The sequence below is a fragment of the Schistocerca cancellata genome, chromosome 2 (genome assembly GCF_023864275.1).
Source record: "Schistocerca cancellata isolate TAMUIC-IGC-003103 chromosome 2, iqSchCanc2.1, whole genome shotgun sequence".
NCBI classification, from domain to species: Eukaryota; Metazoa; Arthropoda; class Insecta; order Orthoptera; family Acrididae; genus Schistocerca; species Schistocerca cancellata.
Window position 1 is genome coordinate 493,718,447 of NC_064627.1, and position 26,526 is coordinate 493,744,972.

Here is a 26,526-nt window from a genome sequence, read left to right on the forward strand (position 1 = left end):
GTAGGCTTCAAACTAGCAGATGGATGGATGGAGCGAGCGCTGGAGCGTCAGTCGTACGCCTCTCTCTGAAGATGGCTGAAAGGTATACAGCCAAAATATTAGAAGAAGAAGCTGAATTCATGTGGCTGCATTCCCGAAAATTAATGGAGCAGTCTTTGCGCCGCGAAAACCTGAAGATTCACATCAAGTACCTCTTCGGGGAGGAGATGGTTTTATGTGTTCGACGATTGGACAAACTACGACATTTGAGAGCGAGATTATTGAGCTCTTTAAGTTTTTTACTGAGGTGCCGTGACCATGGCATAATTCCGAAGTTTGCCAGGTTAGTACATTTTATAAAATCGACTTCCATGAATAAGATTTTAATTAAAGCTGGTTCTGCTATCGTTAAGGAGAGGATCTGATTTACGCGAAGGAAACTGAATCTTGTTTCTCAAGAACTTTATTGTCTGCACCTGAAGATGTGTGTGGAGTTACCCAGCAACTCTTGGAACTGGATAGATGGTACAACATGAGCCAAATCAGACTGGGTTCGTGAGGTAGCGACATCAAGACAGACTGCAAAGTTCAGCTGACTTGAGCCATCTCTACAGCAAGAAAGTATCATTCGACGCTCCATCATTAATATGACGGGTAGAGATTTGGATGATGCTACGATGATGGTCTTAAGCAAAGGACTGAATTTTGACCCCATGCCAAAGGTTTTGCCTATACCTGCATTCACCAGTGCCATTGAAGAAGCTGTTCGACCACTCTCTACGGATTCTGCAGATGAAATAAGACATGAAACTTGTTGAGCTGTTATGAAGGCTCTCCCACAAAGAAGCAATATATCTGTGGCAGAGAGGACTGCACTACGTATGCTCCGCCAAGATACCGAAACGGTGGTTGTCCCTGCTGATAAAGGTAATGCCACTGTTTTAATGTCATGTGACGACTATCATGATAAGATATACAGCTTACTGAATGATAGTATGTACCGGAAGATCAGTAAGGACCCCACCAACAAGGTGGTAAGGAAGACGGCGTCGCTTTTGAATGCCTCCCCATTTCCACCGGAAGTCATACGAAGACTGAAACCAAGTGGTGCAGTGCCTCCAAGGCTTTATGGACTCCCAAAGATCCATAAGAAAGACGTTCCTCTAAGTCCTATTGTGAGCAATATTGGTTCTCCCAACTATGGTTGTGCCAAGCACCTGGCGTGACTATTGAGGCCGCTTGTGGGAAAATGTGATCATCATATAAGGAACTCTGCAGATTTCATTGGCAAATTAAAATCTTTGAAACTGAACACCTATGATCTATTAGTCAGCTTTGATGTAGTGTCGCTATTTACTAAGGTACCTCTCTCTGAATCTTTAAATCTCATTGGAAAAAGTTTTGATAAGGAGATTTTAGCTTTGTTTCACCATGTGATGACCTCCACATACTTTTTATTTAATAACGACTTTTTTGAACAGACTGACGGTGTTGCCATGGGTAGTCCTTTGTCACCCTTGGTGGCCAATTTATTTATGGAGGACTTCGAGGAGAAGGCCGTGGAGTCTGCTAGTTTGAAGCCTACAGTTTTTTGGAGGTACATTGATGACACCTTTGTAGTGTGGCCCCATGGCGAGGACAAATTGCAGGACTTCTTAAACCATCTGATTTCCATCCATGGACAAATTCAGTTTACAATGGAAGTGGAAAAGGAGGGATGTCTTCCATTTTTGGATGTCTTGGTTCGGCACAAAGAAGATGGCACTTTGGGTCATGCAGTATATCGGAAACCGACCCATACGGACTTATATTTACATGCAAATAGCTGTCACCATCCTTCGCAGACGAGTAGTGTTCTAAGAACTTTGGTACACCGAGCACACGTCATATCTGATGAAATTAGTTTAAAAGACGAACTTTTACATCTGAAGAGAGTTTTTGAGGACAACAGGTATTCTCCACAACAGATACGTAAGGCACTACAAATAAAACCTAAGGTGTCCGTAAGGAATGCAGAAGATGACAAGGAAACATTTAAATCCGTGGCTTTCCTGCCGTATGTGGGAAGCCTTTCATCCAAAATAGGACGGATCCTCACTAAACATAAAGTAAAAGTGATTTTTCGTCCACCGGCGAAGACGGCTGCACTCCTGGGTTCCGTTAAAGATGACTTACTACTCCGCAAGCCTGGAGTTTACAAGATACCATGTGAATGTGGCCTTTCATATATCGGACAAACGAATCATACAGTCCAAGAGAGGTGCACGGAACATCACAGGTACACTCGGCTCTTACAACCCAGTAAATCGGCTGTGGCAGAGCATTGTATTGATTCTGGTCACTCTATGGTATATGAAAATGTTGAAATCCTGATTTCTGTTTCATCTTTCTGGGACTCCGTAGTAAAAGAGGCCATTGAAATCCGCTTGACGAAGAATTTAATTAATAGCGACAGTGGTTTCACATTAGATAAATCGTGGAATCCGGCACTTTCAATATTGAACTTACAAAGACGTCGCTACAGTTCAGCTCCCAGTAATACATCGACCTCCCAGCATGGATTGAATGTGCAGCCACAGACGTAACTCATGCATATTGTACGTCTTTGCCACCGATCAACATCACTGGTGTCTTGTTTATCTGTGGCCACATGCGCAGTGGCGTGGTCCACGAGTTTAAAAGGATGGAGCGAGCACTGGAGCGTCAGTCGTATAGATGGAGAGCCATGTAAGGCGGTACCTCCTGTACTAGTGGCCATCACCAACTTCTCATAAGGCACATTGCCAGCTACTTGCAAAACCTTTGGCTGACTCTTTCTGCACGTTTTGTTTTAATTGTATGTTTTTTGGCAGCTATTTGCATTTTAATTTGATTAATGCATTTCTGGCCTGAGTGAATAAAAATTTGTTCTCCTTGCTCACTACCTTTTGGGTGCAATCCAAAATAATATCATGAGTTAAGTTTGTTTGTTTTGGTTTTAGTTTGTTATGTGAAGACTCTATCTCTTTATGCTTATGACTGAGCATGGTGGTGCAGTGGTTAGGACACTGGACTCACATTCAGGAGAATGATGGTTCAAACCTACAGCCAGACTAACAGATTTAGCTTTCCATGATTTCCCTAAATCACTCCAAGCAAATGCCAGGGATGGTTTCTTTGAAAGGACGTGGCCAATTTCCTTCCCCAACCTGGACACAGTCCTGGCTTATGCTCCATCTCTAATGACCTCAATGTAGATGGGACATTAAATCCAATTTTCCTTCCTTTCCTTTTTTACGCATGAGTTTTAGGTACATTTCATCAGCGATGGAACTCAGAGACATGATGAAGATTTCTTATTAAAAAAGGGAGCAGCTCCAGTATGTGTTGTGGGTATATGGGAGAAGGTAGCATTGCCAAGTTGTGTGCCCAGCTGCATGGAGCCTTCAGTTGTTTGCTGTGAATCATTACAGACAATGCTGGCATAGTAAGTGCCATACTACATGTTTGTGCTACCATGCTGTCCAGTGTTCAGGAGAAGATTGGCTTCCTGAAGTGTAGCAATCCTCCCCATGCTCAGATTTATCATGTTCAGGTTCAAATCAGTCACTGATGCAAGACTAACAGTCACTTAAAACCAGAAAAAAATAGGCTTCCAGAATTGTCAAATTACAGAGTAGAGCTGTGCAATTGCAAGTCAGACCCAGTGCCTTAGAATGGAGGGGTATTTTGAGGACAACCTCAATTGACAGAATGTTGAGGGAGGGGGGTCATGCTGGACTATAATAACAATTTGAGAAGTTAGCCACTCCCATTTTACCAATGCTCCAAGGTATTAGTGGTTTTGTCTATTGACAATGTTCAGGAAATACTTAGATCATCTGTTCAGTTGGAAAACCATGTAGATACACTTAAGATTGCTCATATACTGATTCTTCAGTTCTTATACTGTTTAGCTTGGTGTTGTTTGAGTGGGATGATTAGAATAATTTTGTATAATAGATGCATTTTGAAGGATTTATGTGAGAAGATTATGCAGGATAAGTTATTTAGTTGTGTTGGGAAAGATATTGTGAGTCAGCATTGCTTTCACATGAAAGCCCATGGTGAGACACTTGCACAGTATATTGAGCAGATCCATGCCACCATAAGCAAAACGTAAGCCATGAATAACATTTTGGAAGAAAAGAGACCCAAAGATCATTCATATGTATTGTTCTGTGAGAAACCTAGTTCTTTTACTGACCTTGATAAAATTGTGGCATGTATAGAGAGTATCAGCTTTGGAGATGAAAAACATGATACAAAGAATCTTGCTAGAGAGCCAGGGTTTTAGAACTCAGTAGACATGCAAACCAAATGAAAGTGTGGCCCCTCTCAGAAGGAGCTGCTATAATTATGGGTAGTAAGAGCATTTTGTGTCTGAGTGTCCCACCAGGCAAGAGAAATTTTGGAACAGCTGACACCAACAAAGTGCACTCCAGTGTGAATACGGATTTCTGCTGAAGGGGTGTAATAATATTAAATCAATCACCAGACAGTTCCTTCCATTTGTATGTGCAGCTCTTAATCATGAGCCTGCATGCATCTTGTTGGATTCAGGAAGTAGTCCTTCTGTTCAGGAGTATGGCTGGTATTTAAAGTACCACAACATCTATATGTTTTTTGGTCGCAAACAGTCAGTCCAAATTGTCATACCATTAATGAACAGGTATTGCTATTAATGTGCTGTGTGTGGGGAAGCATTAAATTCAAGGTTTGTTATGGCCAATGAGTCTGATGGTTGCAAAGGGATTATCTACAAAACTTTCGACAAGTTATGATTTCAATCAGGGCATGAAACTGGTTCTTGATTGTTATAGCAGACAGTTTTATTTATAATTTCAGCACAGAAAACATCACCAGTTATGTGACCATAGTTGCACACAAGGCATTAAATATTGTTTCCAGTTCTGCTGCTGGATGATAGCTTGGCCATTTGGAACAAGGAAACACCAAACTATTGTTGAGGGTGCTTAGTTCACTGATGTATTAACTGACAAGCTAGGATTCATAGATGAGTTTCAGTGCCAAATACAACTGACTGATGATGTTCCAATTTGTCAGGCCCCTTTCTGGCTATCCTTTCCAAAGATAAGGGCATTGCATCAGATAACTGATAAAATGCTTAATGATGAGGTTATCTGGCCATCACCCTTGCCTTATGCATCACCTATCTTTCTTATACCTATGGGGAATGGCGCAGATTACAGAGCAGTAGTGGATTACTGTGCTCTTAATCAGAAGGTGATTTTACAATCAGTTCCCTTGCCAAATTTTGTTAATTGTTTTATATGGTTCATGGGGGCTTGTTATTTTATGGTTCTGGACCTTAACCAAGCCTACCATTAGGTTCCACTGACTGAGGATTCAAAGTTTGTAACCACATTCTACACCATATGGAATTTTTTCAAGTTCAGCCGGGATCCATTTTGATTGTCTACAGGTGCCATTGTACTTTCACTGTTCTTGAATTCCATTTTGGGGAAGGATCATAAACTTAAAAGTGTTTATAACTATTTATATGACATAGTGGTGTAAGTAGGACATTTCATGAAGATATGAAGCATGTGACACAAGTATTGCTTAACTTGTATGGTATGGTTTAACTGTCAAGCCCTCTAAGGTAAATCTTGACCACCAGGAAATGTCATTCCTAAGGTGTTTAGTTTCTTCTGGGGGGTGTGGTGAGGAGGAGGGGGGGGGGGATGAAGGTCAACCAAGAAATTACCAAGGCCATCCAAAATTTCTCTCCACTGAAGAATAAGAAGGGTATTGTCTGGTTCATAGAGATGGTACATTTTTTTTAGGAAGTCTATACGCAACTTCACCTAGGGACACCATTAAATCAGCTATGCAAAATACAAGCAGCTTTCCAATGGACAGAGAGTCAACAGGCCATGTTTGATGCTCTTAGAACCACCTGAGTAATGTTCCTATCTTGGCAATTCTGGATTTCAAGGGGCTTTTTGTAGTTCAAACAGATGTTTAAATTCTGATGTCGCTGTGGTTCTCCTTCAGGAGAAAATGGCTGCAGGCAACTGGCAGCATACGCTTCTGGGGCTCTATCTGCTGCTGAATTGAAGTACTCAGTCTTTGAGTTAGAGGCTTTACAAAATGGAAAGAAGAAGAAGAAGGCATGGGGAAATTGTTACCTGTGGCTTAATTTGTGAGGTGATGTGTTATGTTTTCCAAAACAATGTGTGCACCAAGAACAAATTAACAGACAGCAATAACTCTACACAAGCCCCACAATGCTACAAACATGCAATAAATATGTACCATCTGATGATGAATTGCTAGGCGATTCAAAACTGGTGATGAAAAATAAAAATTGAAGAATAAAACAAAAGGTGACTAGTTGCACTAATTTGTGGAAATATTTAAGAAATTTTGTTCTGAGAATGCAAATCTCATGTGACCATTATTCCTTACTACAACAGCAATCCTTCATTCGATGAATAAGTTGCAATCTCAAGTCTGCTGTCATTATTTTTCACTCTCACATGCAGATGAAATGGGATAAATGTATACCATGGCTAAACCTGGCCTTCAGTACCGCCAACCGCGAGGTCCATAAAACAACTTCACTTGCTTTGATGGTGGAATACCCTCTTAATTCTCCTCTGTACAATTTATGGTCTGTAAATGATCTCCTCCCAGAGTGGGTTACCCCTGAGATTAGCCAGAATTGGAGGTGATCCAGAAGCAATGTTGATCTTGCACACCAGAGGGAGAGAGAATGCTGTAATTGGTGTAGGAATCTTGCCAACTAAACATGTTTGATATTGTCTTTATAAGAAATTTTGGAAGCTAAGGCCAGGGGGATGAAATGATTTCAAGTAAATTGTTGCCACATATTGTGGAGCCTTCTAAAGTCATTACAACATTGACCCCAGTTAGCCTTTTAGTTAAAAACCTGTCTACTAATAAAACTGCCAGTTTCATCTAAGCTTGGTTAAGATTGGCCATTGTATATGATCATTGTGATCCCCCCACCCTTTTTTTTGTTTAAGATGAGGAGATTTAGCCTTGCTGGGTTGTATTGACAGTACTTCCTCACAGTTATGTAAGCTAGCTGCCCAAGCAATGGGTTCAGGAGTATCCCAAGAGAGCATGGCCTTTCTGCCTGTGAGGCTTGAAAGCACTTGCCACACTGGTTGGATACGTTGTATTTTTGACCTCAGACTGGAGCAGATGGGGAAAGGCAGCAGTGGCTGACCACAACATACTGGGGCAGCACCAAGCCACAGCAGGTAGTGGACGTGCTGGCTGGAGTCTATTTGGCTGTTATACATTGTGGCCTAAGTGACACAATCAAAGTAGTGGTTGGAAGGGCTGATGCAATGATAGCAGATGCATGCCACGCCCATCTTATGTAGCCAAAGCTGATATAATATAGGAGGAAAAGAATCGGGTGAGCATGTTCCTGAACATTTGCCTCCAATGTTTGTGCATTTTGGGAAGCATGCCTGTGGCATCTTGGCTTGGAGAGTTCATTTGGTTTCTTGTTACAGCAAGTTTATTGTTTTTCATCTGCTGTTCCCATCCATATAGCTTAAAGTTTTATGAGTTAATTTACTTATTGTATATGTATGTCTGGCCTCAGAATCCTTTTTAATTTATTTTACTTTATATTGTGGATTATTGTGACAAAACAGCCTAATCTTTATCCAAAGCTGTAAATTTCATGTTTTTATCAAATTTCTTAGTTTTGCAAATCCTTGCTAGCGAACTATTCTAAGTAAGTTAAAAATCTTAATGGCTTTCTCAAAGTACCCAATGTTCCTGGATCCTTAAAAGCAGACTAGTTTGCCCTATTTTAACCATCAGATTATTATTTTATTGATGTGTTAAATGTGAATTGTTGCCTTTTACTGGTGTATTTGTTATATTGTAAAATTGTTTTTATTGCTGGTGTTTCCAGCAGTTTCTTTATTCTTGTCAATGTTTGGGGCTTAACAGTCACTAAAGAGGTTGCCCTGGTTGTCATGTAAAAATGTTATATGTACTTTAACCAATCCCTTTTTTAATGTTATAGTATCGCCAATGGCTGCGCAAACTTAGATGGAGAGTCATGTAGGGCAGCACCACCAATGCTGGTGGCTGGTGCCAACTTCTCATAGGACACATTACCAGCTTATTGTAAGAGCTTTGGCTGGTCCTCCCAGTACTTTTTGTTTTAATTGTTTGCCTTTTGGCAATTATTTGTGTTTAAATTCAATTAATGTGGTTCTGGCCTGAGTGAATAAAAAATTTTTGATCTTTTATGCGAATGATGTTTATTTGGTTGCATGGAACTTCCAATCACAACTCCTCACTCACAATGTTTCACTCTCATCCATCTTCTCCTCTCCATCACCTCTATCCATCTCCTCCTCCCCTTCCCTCTGTCCATCTACTCCATCTCCCTTTCTCTATCCATTTCCTCCTTTCCCTCTCTCACTGTCCATCTCCCTATACACCTTCCCTCTGACCATCTTTTCCTTCCCCTCTCTCTGCCCATCTTTTCCTTCCCCTCTCTCTGCCCATCTTCTCCTCCTCCTTTCTCTCTTTCCATCTATTCTTATTCACTCTCACCGTCAATCTACTCCTCTGTCTTCTGAGTCTATATCCTTCCCCCTCTCTGTGCATCTCTTCCTCCCCATCTCTCTGTCCATCTCCTCCTCATCCCTCTATCTTTTTCCTCCTCCCTCTTCTGCCTGTCCACTCCTCCCTCCTCTCCCTCTCCAATTCTCCCACAACCTCTCTCTATCCATCTGCTGCTCCCTATCTCTCTGCCCATCTACTTTGCCCCCCACTCACTCTTTCTGTCTGTTCTTCTTTATTCTCTCTCTCAATCTTCTTGTCCACCATCTCCTTAGCCAATGTGCTCCACTCCCTCCACCCCCTCTCTGTCCATTGCTCTTCTCTCTATCCGTTTCCTCCTAACCCTTGTTCTGTTCATCTCCTCCCCCCTCTCCATTCATCTGCTCTTCACAGTCTTTTGGTTCACTTTGTCTCCCCTATCTCTGTCCCTCCTCTCCCCTCTGTCTGCCCATCTCCTCTTCTTCCTCTGTGAATCTAACTCATTTTCCCCCTTCTTCCTGTCCATCTGCTCCTTCCCTCCCTCTATCTATCCATCTTCTACACAGACCTCTTTGTCTGTTTGTCACCTCCTAATTCATCTCTCTGTCCATCTCCTACTCCTCCCTTTAGCTGTCCATCTTCATTCCAGTGGGTGCTAGGTGGTTCTTACCCCAATAGGGCATCTTACCAGACAGTAATTGTTATACATATTAAGTCTGGTTGAAATTGATCCAGTGTCATAGAAAGGGATATAGAACATGCACCCTTCATTGGAGGAAAACAAAGGAGCTGTATTAATATCAAGAGCTCAGATGACAAGCCAGTACTTTGTGTAGAATGGAAGGCTGTAAAGTGGAAAAACTGAAAAGAAGTACTATGTAAAGGCAGTCCTGGAAGGCAGTATTATGAAACGGGAAGAGAAAGTGGATGAAGACGAGATAGGCAATGTGATATACAAGGAAAATTTGACAGAGTTAATGTGCCACCATTGTTAAAAAATGCCGTGCATGTCAAAATGGTGCTATCCAAAACCTGTGCCAAAGTAACTGTGGTGCACCATGGGCCATAAATAATTGGGGCAGACAACAGCTTTGGAGTGTGTATGGGCAAACAGATGTGCAACTTTGAGCAAATGACCACCAAGACAAAGCAAGGGGCTTCCACCAGTCTCTTCTCAATGACTGTTCAGCAAACATTTCTGCACATGGGCCTTCACAGCAGGTTACTGGTTCATGCATCCATGCTGACTGCTGTCTGTTGGCAATGAAGGCTGGAATTTGCATGCCATTTCCACAACTGGATTCCCACTGAGTGGTGACAGGTGGCCTTTTCAGAAGAATCACATTTTATGCTCCATCAGTGTGAAATGTCTGATAACGAACACCCTGCAACAAATGTCAGAGGGATCCAGGCTGGGGGCTGGAGCACTGTGGTCTGGGGTATGCTTTTGTGGCATTCGGTGGGTGCTCTTGTCATTCTGGAAATCACAATGGATCAACACAAGTATGCATCTATCCTTGTGTCCATGTCCACCCCTACATGCAGTTTGTTTTTACTCAGCACAATTGCATCTACTAGTAGGACAATGCAGCATGAGACACAGCTCACAGTTCGGAGAGCATCACAATGAGTTTACCATTCCACTGGCCACCAAATTCTGCAGATTTAAAACCAATTGAGAATGTGTGGAACCACCTTGATCAGGCTGTCTAAGCCATGGCTCATCACCTAAGAAACCCAGTACAGCTGGCCAAGGCACTGGAGATGGAATGACTCCACATCCCTGTCAATACTTTCCTGAACCTCACTGGCTCTCTTCCTGCTTGCCTCACAGTGGTCTGCATTGCAAAAGATAGTTATCCAGGCTTTTGACAGGTGGTCACATAGATGTGACTGGATTGTGTATGAACTTTCATAATTGTTATTTCATTTGTCGCTACTGAAATTCATGACCATTCTTGACAATTTAGAGTGTAATTTTTTATTAATTAAATCTATTAAATACTTCCAATATAATTAAGGCAATATCACTATTTTAAAGCTAACAGCAGTGAAATTGCATTTACTCATCTTCCAAATTTGCTATTGCCAAAACACACTGCTGTAGATTTGATTACAGCACTATTGTGGTCTACTGGATGAGTGTGTTTGTTGACTCCATTCCCAAGATGTCACCTGTTTGCTGAAACCTAGCGTAGTTTTTATTCTGTTTTGCTTGCCAGTCATGACGGCTTAGTTCCTCTGTTGTTGAGATTTATCTTCTTTATTCCTAAATTATTTCCATTCACTTTGCCATATTTATGTTCTAGAAATGTACTTATAATGTAGGACAAGTCTGAAAGCACTACAGTATGTGAACATTTATCCCAAGTGAGATCTTTTACATGTGAACCTAGTTTCATTGTGGTCTCTATATAATGTTACAACCTACACACTAGTGTTAATATAAATGTAATATTTGTTGTAATTTTAAATTACCTTTCCTCTGTTCATAGCATGTATCAGTAAAATCAGCTTATACATCTAAACATACTGTTTTTATAGATGGCATGGCCTATGAAGAATTTATTCAGTTTATTTCAGAACACCTATGAGTTATTAATTTTAGATTTTATGCTGAGAAGAAGCTGTTAATACACTTATATTCTAAAATGGACAATGCAAGAATGTCATTAGCGAGTATATATACTCACAAGTGTAAATATCCTGAGGATCTTGAAGAGGGGCCTCCAGGGTGTCATGTTAATAATGCCACATATTAGTCTCACTGCTCTTTTTTACTTGTTTAAAAACTTGTGTTGTGGTATGGTTTGGTATTTACTGTCTAAAAGTGATCAGCCTTACTTTAAAAAAAATTAAGGTTTAATTACATGCTACAGACCATTTATAGGCTTGGTTTGTCATTATTGCAGTCAAATCTTGCATTGTGAAATGATGCCCGTCAATCAATATATTTTTTTATCACTAGCAAACATTACCATTTTACTTTGTTATTTATGGAAACTGGAAGGTCATTTATTTAAACTAAGAAAATCAGTGCCTAAGGATGAATATACAAGGTGATTTTTTCCACCATTTACAAACTTGAGGGATTGATCGACAAGAGGATAAGGAACAAAAGTGGTCTAATGAACTTATATCAAGAAATGCATGGTTTCTATGCTAGAGACCAATTATTTAATCATACTTTGTTACAGAGACTGCGGTCTAATATGCACTTACCATACAGCCACAGGTACAGTGTACATCTACATCTACATCTACATCCATACTCCGCAAGCCACCTGACGGTGTGTGGCGGAGGGTACATTGAGTACCTCTATCGGTTCTCCCTTCTATTCCAGTCTCGCATTGTTCGTGGAAAGAAGGATTGTCGGTATGCCTCTGTGTGGGCTCTAATCTCTCTGATTTTATCCTCATGGTCTCTTCACGAGATATATGTAGGAGGGAGCAATATACTGCTTGACTCTTCGGTGAAGGTATGTTCTCGAAACTGTGACAAAAGCCCGTACCGAGCTACTGAGCGTCTCTCCTGCAGAGTCTTCCACTGGAGTTTATCTATCATCTCCGTAACGCTTTCGCGATTACTAAATGATCCTGTAACGAAGCGCGCTGCTCTCCGTTGGATCTTCTCTATATCTTCTACCAACCCTATCTGGTACGGATCCCACACTGCTGAGCAGTATTCAAGCAGTGGGTGAACAAGCGTACTGTAACCTACTTCCTTTGTTTTCGGACTGCATTTCCTTAGGATTCTTCCAATGAATCTCAGTCTGGCATCTGCTTTGCCGACGATCAACATTATATGATCATTCCATTTTAAATCACTCCTAATGCGTACTCCCAGATAATTTATGGTATTAACAGCTTCCAGTTGCTGACCTGCTATTTTGTAGCTAAATGATAAAGGATCTATCTTTCTGTGTATTATCAGCACATTACACTTGTCTACATTGAGATTCAATTGCCATTCCCTGCACCATGCGTCAATTCGCTGCAGATCCTCCTGCATTTCAGTACAATTTTCCATTGTTACAACTCTCGATACACCACAGCATCATCTGCAAAAAGCCTCAGTGAACTTCCGATGTCATCCACCAGGTTATTTATGTATATTGTGAATAGCAACGGTCCTATGCCACTCCCCTGTGGCACACCTGAAATCACTCTTACTTCGGAAGACTTCTCTCCATTTAGAATGACATGCTGCGTCCTGTTATCTAGGAACTCCTCAATCCAATCACACAATTGGTCTGATAGTCCATATGCTCTTACTTTGTTCATTAAACGACTGTGGGGAACTGTATCGAACGCCTTGTGGAAGTCAAGAAACACGGCATCTACCTGTGAACCCGTGTCTATGGCCCTCTGAGTCTCGTGGACGAATAGCGCGAGTTGGGTTTCACATTCCTACAGAGTAAATTTCTAGTCTCCAGAAAAGTCATTATACTCGAACACAATACGTGTTCCAAAATTCTACAACTGATCGACATTAGAGATATAGGTCTATAGTTCTGCACATCTGTTCGACGTCCCTTCTTGAAAACGGGGATGACCTGTGCCCTTTTCCAATCCTTTGGAATGCTACGCTCTTCTAGAGACCTACGGTACACCGCTGCAAAAAGGGGGGCAAGTTCCTTCGCGTACTCTGTGTGAAATTGAACTGGTATCCCATCAGGTCCAGAGGCCTTTCCTCTTTTGAGCGATTTTAATTGTTTCTCTATCCCTCTGTCGTCTATTTCGATATCTACCATTTTGTCATCTGTGCGACAATCTAGAGAAGGAACTACAGTGCAATCTTCCTCTGTGAAACAACTTTGGAAAAAGACATTTAGTATTTCAGCCTTTAGTCTGTCATCCTCTGTTTCAGTACCATTTTGGTCACAGAGAGTCTGGACATTTTGTTTTGATCCACTTACCACTTTGATGTAAGACCAAAATTTCTTAGGATTTTCTGCCAAGTCAGTACATAGAACTTTACTTTCGAATTCATTGAACGCCTCTCGCATAGCCCTCCTCATACTACATTTCGCTTTTTGTTTGTCTGCAAGGCTTTGGCTATGTTTATGTTTGCTGTGAAGTTCCCTTTGCTTCTGCAGCAGTTTTCTAACTCGGTTGTTGTACCACGGTGGCTCTTTTCCATCTCTTACGATCTTGCTTGGCACATACTCATCTAACGCATTATGTACGACGGTTTTGAACTTTGTCCACTGATCCTCAACAAGCCAACAGGTACTCTGAAATCTGCTTTTTGTCACTTTTTCTAAACAGAAAAATCTTCCTACCCTTTTTAATATTCCTATTTACGGCTGAAATCATCGATGCCGTAACCGCTTTATGATAGCTGATTCCCTGTTCTGCGTTAACTTTTTCAAATAGCTCGGGTCTGTTTGTCACCAGAAGGTCTAATATGTTATCGCCACGAGTCGGTTCTCTGTTTAACTGCTCAAGGTAGTTTTCAGATAAAGCACTTAAAAAAATTTCACAGGATTCTTTGTCCCTGCCACCCGTTATGAACGTCTGAGTCTCCCAGTCTATATCCGGCAAATTAAAATCTCCACCCAGAACTATAACATGGAGGGGAAATCTACTCGAAATATTTTCCAAATTATCCTTCAGGTGCTCAGCCACAACAGCTGCTGAGCCAGGGGGCCTATAGAGACATCCAATTACCATGTCTGAGCCTGCTTTAACCGTGACCTTCACCCAAATCATTTCACATTTCAGATCTCTGTCAATTTCCTTCGATACTATTGCACTTCTTATCGCTATAAACACGCCTCCCCCTTCACTGTCCAGCCTGTCTCTGCGGTATACATTCCAATCTGAGTTTAGGATTTCATTACTGTTTACGTCTGGTTTCAGCCAACTTTCTGTCCCTGGTACTATATGGGGGTTGTGACCATTTATTAATGAGAGCAGTTTTGGGACCTTTCTGTAGACGCTCCTGCAGTTTACTATTAGCACATTAATATTGTTATTCCCTGTTGCATTTTGCCTACTCCTACCTTGCAGCGTCTCAGGAGGCGTCTTGTCGGGCCTAGGGAGGGGATTCTCTAACCTAAAAAACCCCCATGTGCACTCCACACGTACTCCGCTACCCTTGTAGCTGCTTCCGGCGTGTAGTGCACGCCTGACCTATTCAGGGGGACCCTACATTTCTCCACCCGATAGCGGAGGTTGAGAAATTTGCACCCCAGATCTCTGCAGAATCGTCTGAGCTTCTGGTTTAAGCCTTCCACTCGGCTCCAAACCAGAGGACCGCGATCAGTTCTGAGAACGATACTACAAATAGTTAGCTCTGATTTCACCCCGCGAGCGAGGCTTTCCGCCTTCACCAATTCCGCCAACCGCCTGTACGAACTGAGGATGACCTCTGAACCCAGACGGCAGGAGTCATTGGTGCCGACATGAGCAACAATTTGCAGTCGGGTGCACCCAGTGCTCTCTATCACCGCCAGTAGGGCCTCCTCGACATCTTGGATGAGGCCTCCCAGCAAGCAGACAGAGTGAACACTGGCCTTCTTCCCCGACCTTCCCGCTATTTCCCTAAGGGGCTCCATCACCTGCCTAACGTTGGAGCTCCCAATAACTAATAAACCCCTCCCCCCGTGTGCCTGCTGGGACCTTGCTGAAGGAGCAGCCACTTGTCCACCCACAGACAGAGCGGGCGATGCCACACGGCCAGCCTCCACATTGACCCTCCGCCTCGTGCGCCGCGAACGCCGCTGAACCCGCCACTCCCCTTGGGGAGAGGGTGGCCCAACTGCGCCCAGTACCCGCGAAGATGTCTCGACAGCAGGGACAGTGGGTGAAGCATGTAACACCTGGGGTGTACCTTGCGACGCACCAGACTCCCCACTGCCACTACACTCCGAGGCAGCAGCCTGAAGACGGCTGACCGCGGCCATCAACACGCTCAGCTGTTGGCGAACAGTGGCCAGCTCCTCCTGCGTCCGTACACAGCAGTCACACATCCTATCCATCCTAAGGAATCAATTTACTGAAGAGAGTTAATCAACCTTTAACTAGACTGCTAATTCACTAAAGGCGGCTGTTTATTCACTAAACTGTGGTTGCTAGCCACTTCTTGTAGAAAACAATGAAAATAGCACTACCTGTCTCTGGACTGTATTGAAAACAAACACTAGCACTACTGGCACTATGATTGACTAAAGGGACTCTCTCTGACTGTATTCAAAACAAACACGAAATCTATGGAACACTATTAATAGCATCCGACAATTAAAGCTTCCTAAAAGCAAACACACACGGAAGAAGAAGTGACAAGTAAGAAAAATACAGTTAATACTTAAATTAAGGTAGCTCACTGCACAGCAGACGTGAAGCAGACGGCAGTTACGACGACACTGACTCTACTACGTGGTTTCCTCCTAGAGGTTGGTACTGTTCCTCATACATCATGCTCTAGTGCCCTCTCCTGCCACAGTAATTGGTACTGTTGTGTCCAATTCACTTCTCTTGCTGACTCACCTTGTAGTGAATGAGATACAGTGTTGTACACCATGGTTCCATATTTGAATCGAGAGCTTGCTGACGTGGTGTTTACTTACAGAAAGGTAGATGGTAATGGGCAGCAGGCAGCAATCTTGTATCAGGAGACCTATCCCCGCCAACAACAACCACAGCATTCAATGTTTGCAATAGTGTTTTGCCATTTGTCTGAGACAAGGTCATTTCAGAAAGCAAGAAATCATGAAGGGTTTGGCCAAAATGTTTGGACACCAGACTTGGAGGAAAATGTGATTAACACTGTGTAAGGTGATCATCATGTCAGTACCAGGCAGTTGGCCACCAGTACAGGGTAAGGTGGATGACCGCATAGAACATTGTCCATGATAATAATTACTACCCTTATCACTTACAGTGTGTGCTGGGCTCACTAGTGACAGACTTTTCACATTTGGAGCTGTTTTGTCACTGGTTTCTTCACCAGGCAATGATTCCGGGATTTGTGTCATCCATCCTATTCATAGATGAGGTTACTTTACACAGAGTGGTATCTTCAAGTTTCATAACAGTCATTTGTGGAACAGTATGCAGGACCTGCATGGTATGGTGACAGCCAAGTTTCATAACAGTCATTTGTGGGACAGTATGCAGGACCCACATGGTATGGTGACAGCAGATCATCAGCATCGGTACAGCTGGAATGTATGAGCTGGGATAATTGGTGACTGTATTTTGGGACCAGTCTTGCTTCCACATAACCTAAAAGGCCGAAACTATCGGCGTTTCCTGTGGGTGACTTTGCCTCCCCTGCTGGAAGAAATGAAATGCCATAGATGTTTTGAATGGTTATGTGGCTGTTATATGATGGTCCTCCAGCTCACTTCGCTATTAACATCTGGATGCATCTCAATTGTGTCTTCCCTGGTTGATCGATAGGATCAGGGGATCCAGTTGTATGGCCTGCTCATTCACTGAATCTCAACCTGTGTGATTTCTGGTTATGGGGCCACCTCAAAAGTATCATGTATGCAGAGCCCATTCCAGACATGGAAACACTGGAGCAGTGTATCCATGCTGCCTTTGACACTGTACGGATGCAGCTTGGTCATTGTGAATGTGTGAGACAGAACACACTACGGCACATACACACATGCGTTGAGGCACGTGGAGATCATACTGTAACTATAGCTGCATGGTACAGCGTGTATTAGACCTCAGTCTCTGTAACAATGTATGGTTGAATAAATGGTCTCTGGCATTAAAACCATGCTCTTACAGCCATAAGTTCATTATACCTGTTTTTCTCTGTATCCTCTCATCAATCAATCCCTAGAGTTTGTTACAGTGGAAAAAAATCACCCTGTTTACTTAATATTCACCCATTCTGAGTTCACTGTTGCATCTGCATCTGTTAGGACAACTCCTTTTTCTGTTATGTGAGGAAGGTTGTAACCAAATAAGCATTTTGCCCTTCATGGCATAGTGTGAGAATTTTCAATACTGTGGTACATTTGCACAGTCAAGGACCTTAGAAAAGTTACAGAAAATCTGTGATGGGTATCTTATGTGGTTATTAATGATATTTAACATAGCTCCTCTGGGTAGAACCCATTTTACAATGCAAAACTGTGAAGCACCTTGTGTCTTGTGCACATAATTACTGTTATACATCAGTCTCTCAGACAGAATAATATTTGTGGAAATTATAACACTACAAAGAATGTTCTGGAGAAATTTCACTACTGATTTGAAATAGAATATATGTTAATATTGTATGCTTTGTTCATAATTGTATTAAATTTCTTCTCTTATAATAACCAGTATGATTTTGCAGAAAATTGTAAATTCTTCCTGAATGACCCTGTATCATTTAAGTACTGTCTTTCACTTATTATAATGCAAAATGTGGCAGGAGGATGATTAAAAATAAACAGTGCAGCAAGACTAACACTGGTGTGGAATAATTAGTTCGTCTTTGTGTATGTATTCTTGCCTTGGCCTTAATTAGTCTCTTTGACTATAGGTATTTGGTTAAGTGTTACAGTCCAAAAGAAGCTGGTATCAGATTAATTGAGGTGTTTTGTGATCTTTGTTGAAAATTAATTACACTAATTTCATGCATTTCATGGCTTCCCTACTGATACACCATCTTCAATGAAAAGAAAGGTGGCTGCAAGGTTCTGAACTGTTTATCCTTTCCTCATCAATTTCTTCAGTTTACTTTGTTCCATCTCTTTTTAGCTCTGGAAAAATGCTGGATGCAGCAAAAGCTGAAGTATGTTTATTAATTTTCCAAATGCCCAACATGAACAGAATACTGTTTTCAATATGGAAAATTTAAACATGAAGATATTCCAGATAATCAATGACAACAAATATATAACTTAAAAGATTGACAAAATGATGTCCTCACCCAGTTTTGGCAAAGTTTGTCCAAAGAGAAGCCATAATGGAGCGAACAGTATGTTGGTGGCTGTCTTTATTAATGTCTTGCCTGTTATCAGCAAACAAAAATAAGTAGCAAAGTTCAGCAGTATGAGTAGCACCTGCATAGTGTAAAAACAAATGATGATTACTGTAACATTCTGCAGTAACAAAAGCATAAAACAGTATTCAAGTACACATGTAAAATATTTGTTAGAGATTAAGACAATAGGGGCCTACTACGATAACAGAGACAACACACTGTGTTTACTGATATTGCGTTACTGTTCTTCAAATGAGTGTTTAGTGGTTTTATTGCTGGATAAATTATACATAGTATCTAATCAATATTTCAGTTAATTCATTGGATCACAACAAAATTTAAAATAGTTTTGTGCCCACATTAGTAAACCATACATAAAGGTCTAGGTAGGTAGAAGGTGGAGCTATATTATGAAAAAACAGTCACAGAAATAACAATATTGTGCACACCAAGTGAAGGAATATGGTACACATTTATACAGTAGCTTAAGATTCTTTAGTAAATATTCAAATATCTGTTGCATAATGGCTTCGCCTGGTGTAAAGGACAGCTCTTGTGTCGATTCAGCAGAATGACATCGTGAGGAGGGAAATACGAGTCAGCTTGATAACTAGGTGTCATGGCAGAAGAGTGCATATGCAGCATGCAAGAATATTATATTCAGTACACTAACAATGCAGAGGACACCAGCCAGCATCTCTGAAGCCAGTTTGTGACACCTAACAACTCTATCAGGGCTCTTGAAAAAGTTGACCAGGTAGGAAAACCAGGATAAATGAAGTCATAGTTTCTGAACAATTACATATGGCTACATTGGCCTGTTGTGTCTTACAGGCCAGGTGTACTGCCATTTGAGAAATGCTAGCCAGCCCATCTAATTTAGCTGCAGGCCTCTGCTTAAGCTGAATATATGCACAGGCTACTCAGTGCCTATTCACTGTTGGGTCACCCACTGGATGACTACAATCTATTGATGGCTGCCTCTCTGGTGGGCTGTGAGTTTGGGTCTGGTCCATTTAGCTGCCCACCTACCACTGCCCTGTGCAGATTTCATCATTGCTTTTCCTTATCCAAAGCTGGCACATGCCCTTGTCATCAGCTGCATCAGAGGCTGAGGTTTAACACCATCAATTCTGGCTGGCCATCTGGCCATCACCAGTAGTTACCACTGCCTTGTATCAGCACTCTGGTGCTGTGCTGATCACAAACAACACTTCCAGCTGCCATCACACATTGTGCTGCCCTCCCGGTGGACAACTGCTGATTCTGGCACGCTTTAACTGCCAAGGCCACATACATCACTTAGGCCAACAACCCCCTCTTCAGCTCCCGTCACTATAACTGTTATGAATAAAAGTCTTTTCCAACCATGAATGTTTATTTCCCAGGCCACCATTTAACAACTGGTGGGCGAACTGACATACCAGCAACCCAGTTCACCAGCCACTGTAGGGATCATGCTGCCAACCCTTACAAATCACTTTTAGTCAGTTTTGTAATTTTTTAACTTTTAATGCATGCATGATTGCAAATGCTTTCACTGGATGTCAAACTATGTAGTAGCAGTTGACAGTTGCATTTCCACTCATCTTACAACACTGTATATTATTTATGCAAGTCTCAAATTGAACATGTTAGTTAATCATGTTGAAACGAAAGAAATTGTAGGAACTACTGAAAAATGGTTAGGAGACATTGGTAGCTCTTGATTCTTTGCATTATTGTCATAATGGCTTTTACAAGAAATTTGAAGCAGATATTTAAAAGGAGAGGATTTGGTATCACTATAATGTTATGGATGAAATGTGATATATTCTACAAAAGTAACAAATAATCAGTAAACAATAAAAATCTCAAAAAATGTTCAAATTTGTGTGAATTCCTATGGGACCAAACTGCTGAGGTCATCAGTCCCTAGACTTATGCACTACTTAACTAACTTATGCTAAGAACAACACACACACCCATGCTCGAGGGAGGACTCGAACCTCCGGCAGGAGGGGCTGTGTAGTCCATGACATGGCGCCTCTAACCATGTGGCTATAAAAATCTGTTTCATGTGAAATTTAATATGCATGCCAAAAACACAAGGGCTAAAATAACTTCCACGTGGAATATGGTCTGTTGTTTAGTGCACAAAATGGAGCCATTTGTTCTACTGGAAAAGTTTTCTCTAGTTTATCACATAAAAGACAAGCTATTTGGGATTTCCAGAAATGTAGGTGATGAAGCTAAGGAAGAAGAGTGACTGGTTGGAAGTAAGGGTTATTTGGTGTGTGGATAGTGGTTAAAGGGTAGGAGGGAGGGAGTTATGGAGGAAGGGAGAGAAATGAAGGAAGTACCAAGTACCAGACTTTCAGTATAATGGGCAAGGGAATTTTTGTCAGTGCAGATATTCCATCCTTGGGTGACCAGGCTGCATGGGAGGAATATTTTATGTGAAAGGGGTGAGAGTTGTCAAAATGCAGGTATGTTGGTGGTTAGTGGACTTTATATGGACAGAGGCATGGGTGGAGACATCAGAGAGGTGCTGGTAGTGTACATGACGATGGCACATTGTGTTGAGGATGACCAAGTGAAGTGGGTGGGAGAGAAGGAGTTAAGGTTGGAGGAATATGGATAGGGTGTCTTGGCCCTGAGTCCTGGTCATGAAGATATTATCAATGATTCTGAACCAGATAAGAGGTTCAGGGTTTTGGGAGGCTAGAAAAATTTCCTCTAGATGGGCCATAAAAAGGTTGGCATAGGAGTGTTCCGTGTAGGTGCCCATGTCTGTGCCACTGAGGCCTCAGGTGAGTCTCCACAGACAGGCACTATCCCTGAAACCTAGTCAGTAAACAGATTTCCCATGTCACCCTCAAATGCCGCCAATATTCCCACCATCCCCAAGAATCAGCTACAAAGCAGTGACACCCTTGTCATTCAGTGTCACCCTGGACTGGTGCAACTGAACCATATCCTTCACCAGGGCTTTTATTATCTACCATCATGCTTGGAAATGAGGGACATTCCTACCCAAGACCCTTTCCATGCCTCCTAAAGTGCCATTCTGCTGCCCATGAAATCTACACAACATACTGGTCAATCCCTATGTCACTCCCTCTCCCACCCCATTGCTACAGGTGCCATTTCCCTGTGGATGACCCAGATACAAGACTTGCCCAGCCCACCCACCTGGAACATCTTACTCCAGTCTTGTCACAGGTTTATCCTATCCCATCAGACACAGGGCCACCTGTTAAAGCAGCTAAGTCATGTACCAACTCTCTTGAAATCACTGCACAGCTTTTTATGTCAGTGTGACAACCAACCAGCTGTCTACCAGGATGAATGGCTAAGAGCGCAATATGCTCAAGTTCAATGGCTGCTTCACTACCTGGGCCATCTGGATCCTTCCTTCCAGCACCAGTTTTTAACTGCACAGATGGGATTAATTCTTGCTACACATCTTTCACTCCTGTAAACTTCCTGGCTTCACTTTCCACTAACCCACTTTCCCCACACCCTCTACTCAACACTTTCCCCTTTCCTTCACAATCCATTCCTCCATATCATCTTCATTGTGCACTTCGAATCAGTGGCTCCAGTGCTCATGTATCACCTGCCATCCTTTCCTCTTGCATTCTAAGCCAAAAACCTGCTGCCTCCCTGTGTGCCATAAGCCATAAGCCATAAGCCAACCATGCTCTTCTCTCACCCAATACAATCACCACCCCACCCTAGTACACCAAATTGTCTAGCAATAAACCTCAGTAAAACAAATTACATGCAGTTCCAATCCAGTTACATAAGCCCAGTAGAGATTAACATTGCACACGAGAGCCAACAGTTACAGAATGTTCAGTGCACAAAGTTCCTAGGCGTTCACATAGATAACCAGCTCAACTGGGAATTCCACATACAGCAAACACTAAAAAGCTTAGGTCAGCAACATTTGCCATCTGAATAATCTCCAAAATTGGAGACATCAACGTATCAAGGTATGCATATTTTGGCTACTTTCATTCAGTGATGTGCTATGGAATAATCTTTTGGGGCAACTCACCACTTTCAAAAAAAATTTTTTGTAAGCCAGAAAAAAGTAGTCCGAATTATATGTAATGTACCTCCAAGATCCTCATGTCAAAATCTTTTTAAACTGTTAGGTATATTAACCACTACCTCACAATATCTCCTCTCACTCATGGCCTTCACTCTTCTCAATTCCACTGAATATGAAACAAATGAGGCATACCATCATTATAACACAAGATGGAAAGGTGATATGCACTGTGAATGGAAAAATCTCTCTCTGGTACAAAAAGGGGTAAAGTACAGAAGTACAAAAATCTTTAATGCACTGCCGAGTAATATAAAGTGTCTAAAAGAAAATAAAATGCTATTAAAAAAAAGCTAAAGGAATTCCTACTGGAAAAATGTTTCTACTCTTTAGATGAATTCTTTAACAGAGATAAATAATTTGAGTAGTAATTCAGATTATTTCCTTTGTCATTGTTATCTGTATTGTTTTTTATCACTATTGTATTTTTGTATTGTATTGTTTATTATCTTGATTATATTATTGTATTGTACCAGTTTTGAATCATTCATCTAAGGAGATTTATTCTGAAAGGTAGCAAGTTTTCTTTCCATTTTGTGTGTGTGTGTGTCTGTCACCAACTTAATATTTCTGCTCTTTGGTTAGTGGTCTCCTTTACTCTTGAATTATTTACATTCTACCAGAACTATCCTTACCATATGAAAATAAAAAATAAACAAATAAATAAATAATGAAAAAACTTATTAAGGCACAAAATCTTAACTATACAGTTAAAATAATATTACTTTCTTTATGAGTGAAGGAACATTAAATCTAACCTGGAAATCTGCGATCAACCATTCTGGAAGTAAGTGCTAGGTCACTTTCAAAGGAAAACTGGTAACGATAAATCTGAGGTGGATTGGGTGTAGATGCGATGAGTCTAGCGGTTATGTCTGACCCCATATTGAAGTGAAGGTCTGCACACATCTTCAAAAATGGATAAAAATGCAATATATTATTCACTTACAATTAAATTTTTTTTCAAGTTTGTTATAATTATCATTTAACCTACAGCAGTATTATTTCAGATCATAAATGTTGAGCAACAAATATATCAACTCCACACATACTCATTATTAGTTAATACAGAAATAGTGACATTTAATATTTTTATAAATGATAAACCATATCTATTTCACATAAATTCAAAAGAAAATGCTTACAAAACATGAATAAGTTGAACTTCGTGATCACGCAAGCCAAAGATAAATCTTTTCATATGTCAAAAACCATGTATCATTTAAACCTTACTGGCAATGCTATTGTTAGTCCACATTAAGATGCAGCTATGCATCTTTTTAGCAGGAATAAGAGTTGATTTAAAAACTGCAACTCTTGGAGACAAATGCAGTTTACATGATGAAATTACCTCAACACTAAAGGAGTGAAACACTGGACATAACCAAGGAACTATTTACTGTTGTATATTAGTGACATAATTTTTTATTATGACTTGTGTCTTCATGTTGTCCTTTCATAAAAATCATTGAACTCTGAGGTAGTATATGAACAGTTTAGTAAGGATACATTCTTTTATTTCTGGTGAACACTGTATTAAAAAATACAGTGTTCACCAGAAATAAAAGACCAGAATTTTGCAGTAATGTTTTCTGCAATGGGAGGAATGATAACAGACATGTTGAGGTTTAAATTGGCTGTACTTTGAAGGTGACCATTACTAACTGAATGTATATGGTAAGCAAATAAATTTGCAGCACCAATCTCTCTCTCTCTCTCTCTCCCTCTCTCTCTCTCTCTCACTCACTCTCACTCTCTTTTTGAGCAGGAGTCCATAGAAATATTTTTCACTGCAGTACAAGAACATGTCTATAGAAAACTGCTTGTCTAGTGTTAATAGCCTGACTGGTTGCAATGAAATTTGTCACAATTCAAGGTTGAAAAACAGTCATGCACCAAAGTGCCACAACAAATTGATTCATTGATTTATACAGAGTATGCACTAGTAATGCATGACAAGTCAACTTAATCTAGTGTCTTAAAATATAATTTAAAACAAAAACTGGGCAAATATGATACTAATTTTATATACATTTGCCTCTACATTTCTGTTTAGGCCCCAAAGTTATTTAAATATTCTTGAACCAGGTGATTATAACACAGACATACAAAAGCCATATGATAAAAAATTTGCATTTATTTGTAGCTTTATATTCAGATAGATATAAATATTTTTTTCATTCACTCTTTCACACAGGTTAAGTCGTTACATATATACTTCTCTACACTGTTAAATTCTTTCAACATTAAATAATCCTTAAGAAATTAACAGAACCATCATCTTTCTCATACTGCCCAACAGACTCTTAGATAGACACCTTACCAGTTGTATGTGTGAGTATCAAGAAACTTTTTCAACAACTCTTAGTTTCTGTTATACTTCTCAGCTGTTCTTAATTTCTTGTGTGATATAAATGGGCAGCTGCATTTTTCCTGGCAATATATTTTCTTTTATTAATGAAGCTACTAGTCTGTACAAGAAAGGAAATGTGAGTATTGTTAGATTCTGCAAGATAGTTTTGCATGAATCACTGCTTTTTATTATTAGCAATGGTCCTCATGCCCATTTTCACAATAAATGAATTCTTTTTGTGTTATATTTGTTGGAGTTTTCCCACATAGTAATTCCATACTATAGATATTGTTGAAAAAGGCCATGGTACACTGCACACAGAAGTTGTGTATTAGCGTAATGTGCAAGTTGTTCCATAATAAATATTATAGTACTTAATTTTCAGCAGAAAATGTCTTTATGTTCCCTCCATTGGAGATTATTGTCTAACACAGTTCCTAAAAATCTTACTCAGATATCTTCTTCCAGTCTTGTTTCATCTATAAATATATTTGTATGATAAACCTTTTCTTTAAATGAAACTATATGGTTCCAGAGACTTTTTCAAGTTTCAATCATCTATGATTTATGTGTACAGACTGAAGCAGTGAATGAAAATTTGTGCCAAGGCTGGGATTTGAACCGGAGGCTGCTGGTCACTATGCAGATGCACCACCCTGGCACAATGGCTTTGCACAACTGCATGGACTACCCTAGCACACCTCCCTCCTTGGCCCAAATCCCCATTGTCTGAGACTTGAAAATGTCTCTGGAGCCATATAGTTTCATTTGATTAAAGCACCAATACATGGTTTTCAGGCAGGCTCCTCCATTTTGTTTGATGCTGAAGTGCTATTGAATTACAGTTTGAGAACCTCTGTAATGCTGTTTGAATTTAGTGGGAATATCAAGAAAGCTGAAGTGTAAATGGAAATTTGGGCTGAGGAGGGAGATATGCTAGGGTAGTCCATGCAGTTGTGCAATGTCACTGTCCCAGGGTGGCGTAGTGGTTAGCACATCTTCCTGGTGAGCAGGAGATCTAGGTTTGAATCCTGGCCTTGGTACAAATTTTCATTCATCACTTCAGTCTGCATATATGCATCCTTATCTTTGTTTTTGAAAACTATGAACAAAGTATTTTTTAGATCTACAATTAAGTCAGTCTGTATGCGACACTGCACTATGTTGTTTGTCAAAATACATGCACTTCTTTCATGTGTTCCCAGATTTTTTTGGTGACTAATGTTACATCATTTCAGCATTCACTATTTTTTTGTTCCTTTACAGTGACTCTGATATTCTTTATAAAGAGACTGAACATTAGTGAACCAAGTACAGATCCGTGATGTACATATATTTAATGGCCTGTATTTCATATCTGCATGCAAATTGTCATTACATGCTGTCTTATGTTGCCACATATGTTTTTATCCATTATGCTGCCTATCCATGTATCCCACAGATTTCAAGTTTTTCAGTTAGGGCTGTGACAGTGATTGTGTCAAAGCCTTTAGACAGAAACATAGCAGAAACAGACTTTATTTTATATAATCTGTCTATGACAGATTTTGTTAGTCTACAAATAGTTGT

General features: G+C 40.7%; 1 protein-coding gene across 1 annotated transcript in view; it reads right to left on the reverse strand.

Moving 5' to 3' along the window:
- Nucleotides 1-26,526, reverse strand: part of LOC126162015 (esterase FE4-like) — a 431,873-nt gene that overhangs the window by 10,547 nt on the left and 394,800 nt on the right. Inside the window, exons 9-10 of the mRNA XM_049918237.1 lie at nt 23,363-23,513; nt 18,452-18,584 (exon numbers count right to left, since the gene is read on the reverse strand). Of these exons, the coding sequence (XP_049774194.1) occupies nt 18,452-18,584; nt 23,363-23,513 (284 nt within the window). The remainder of the gene's footprint in view (nt 1-18,451; nt 18,585-23,362; nt 23,514-26,526) is intronic.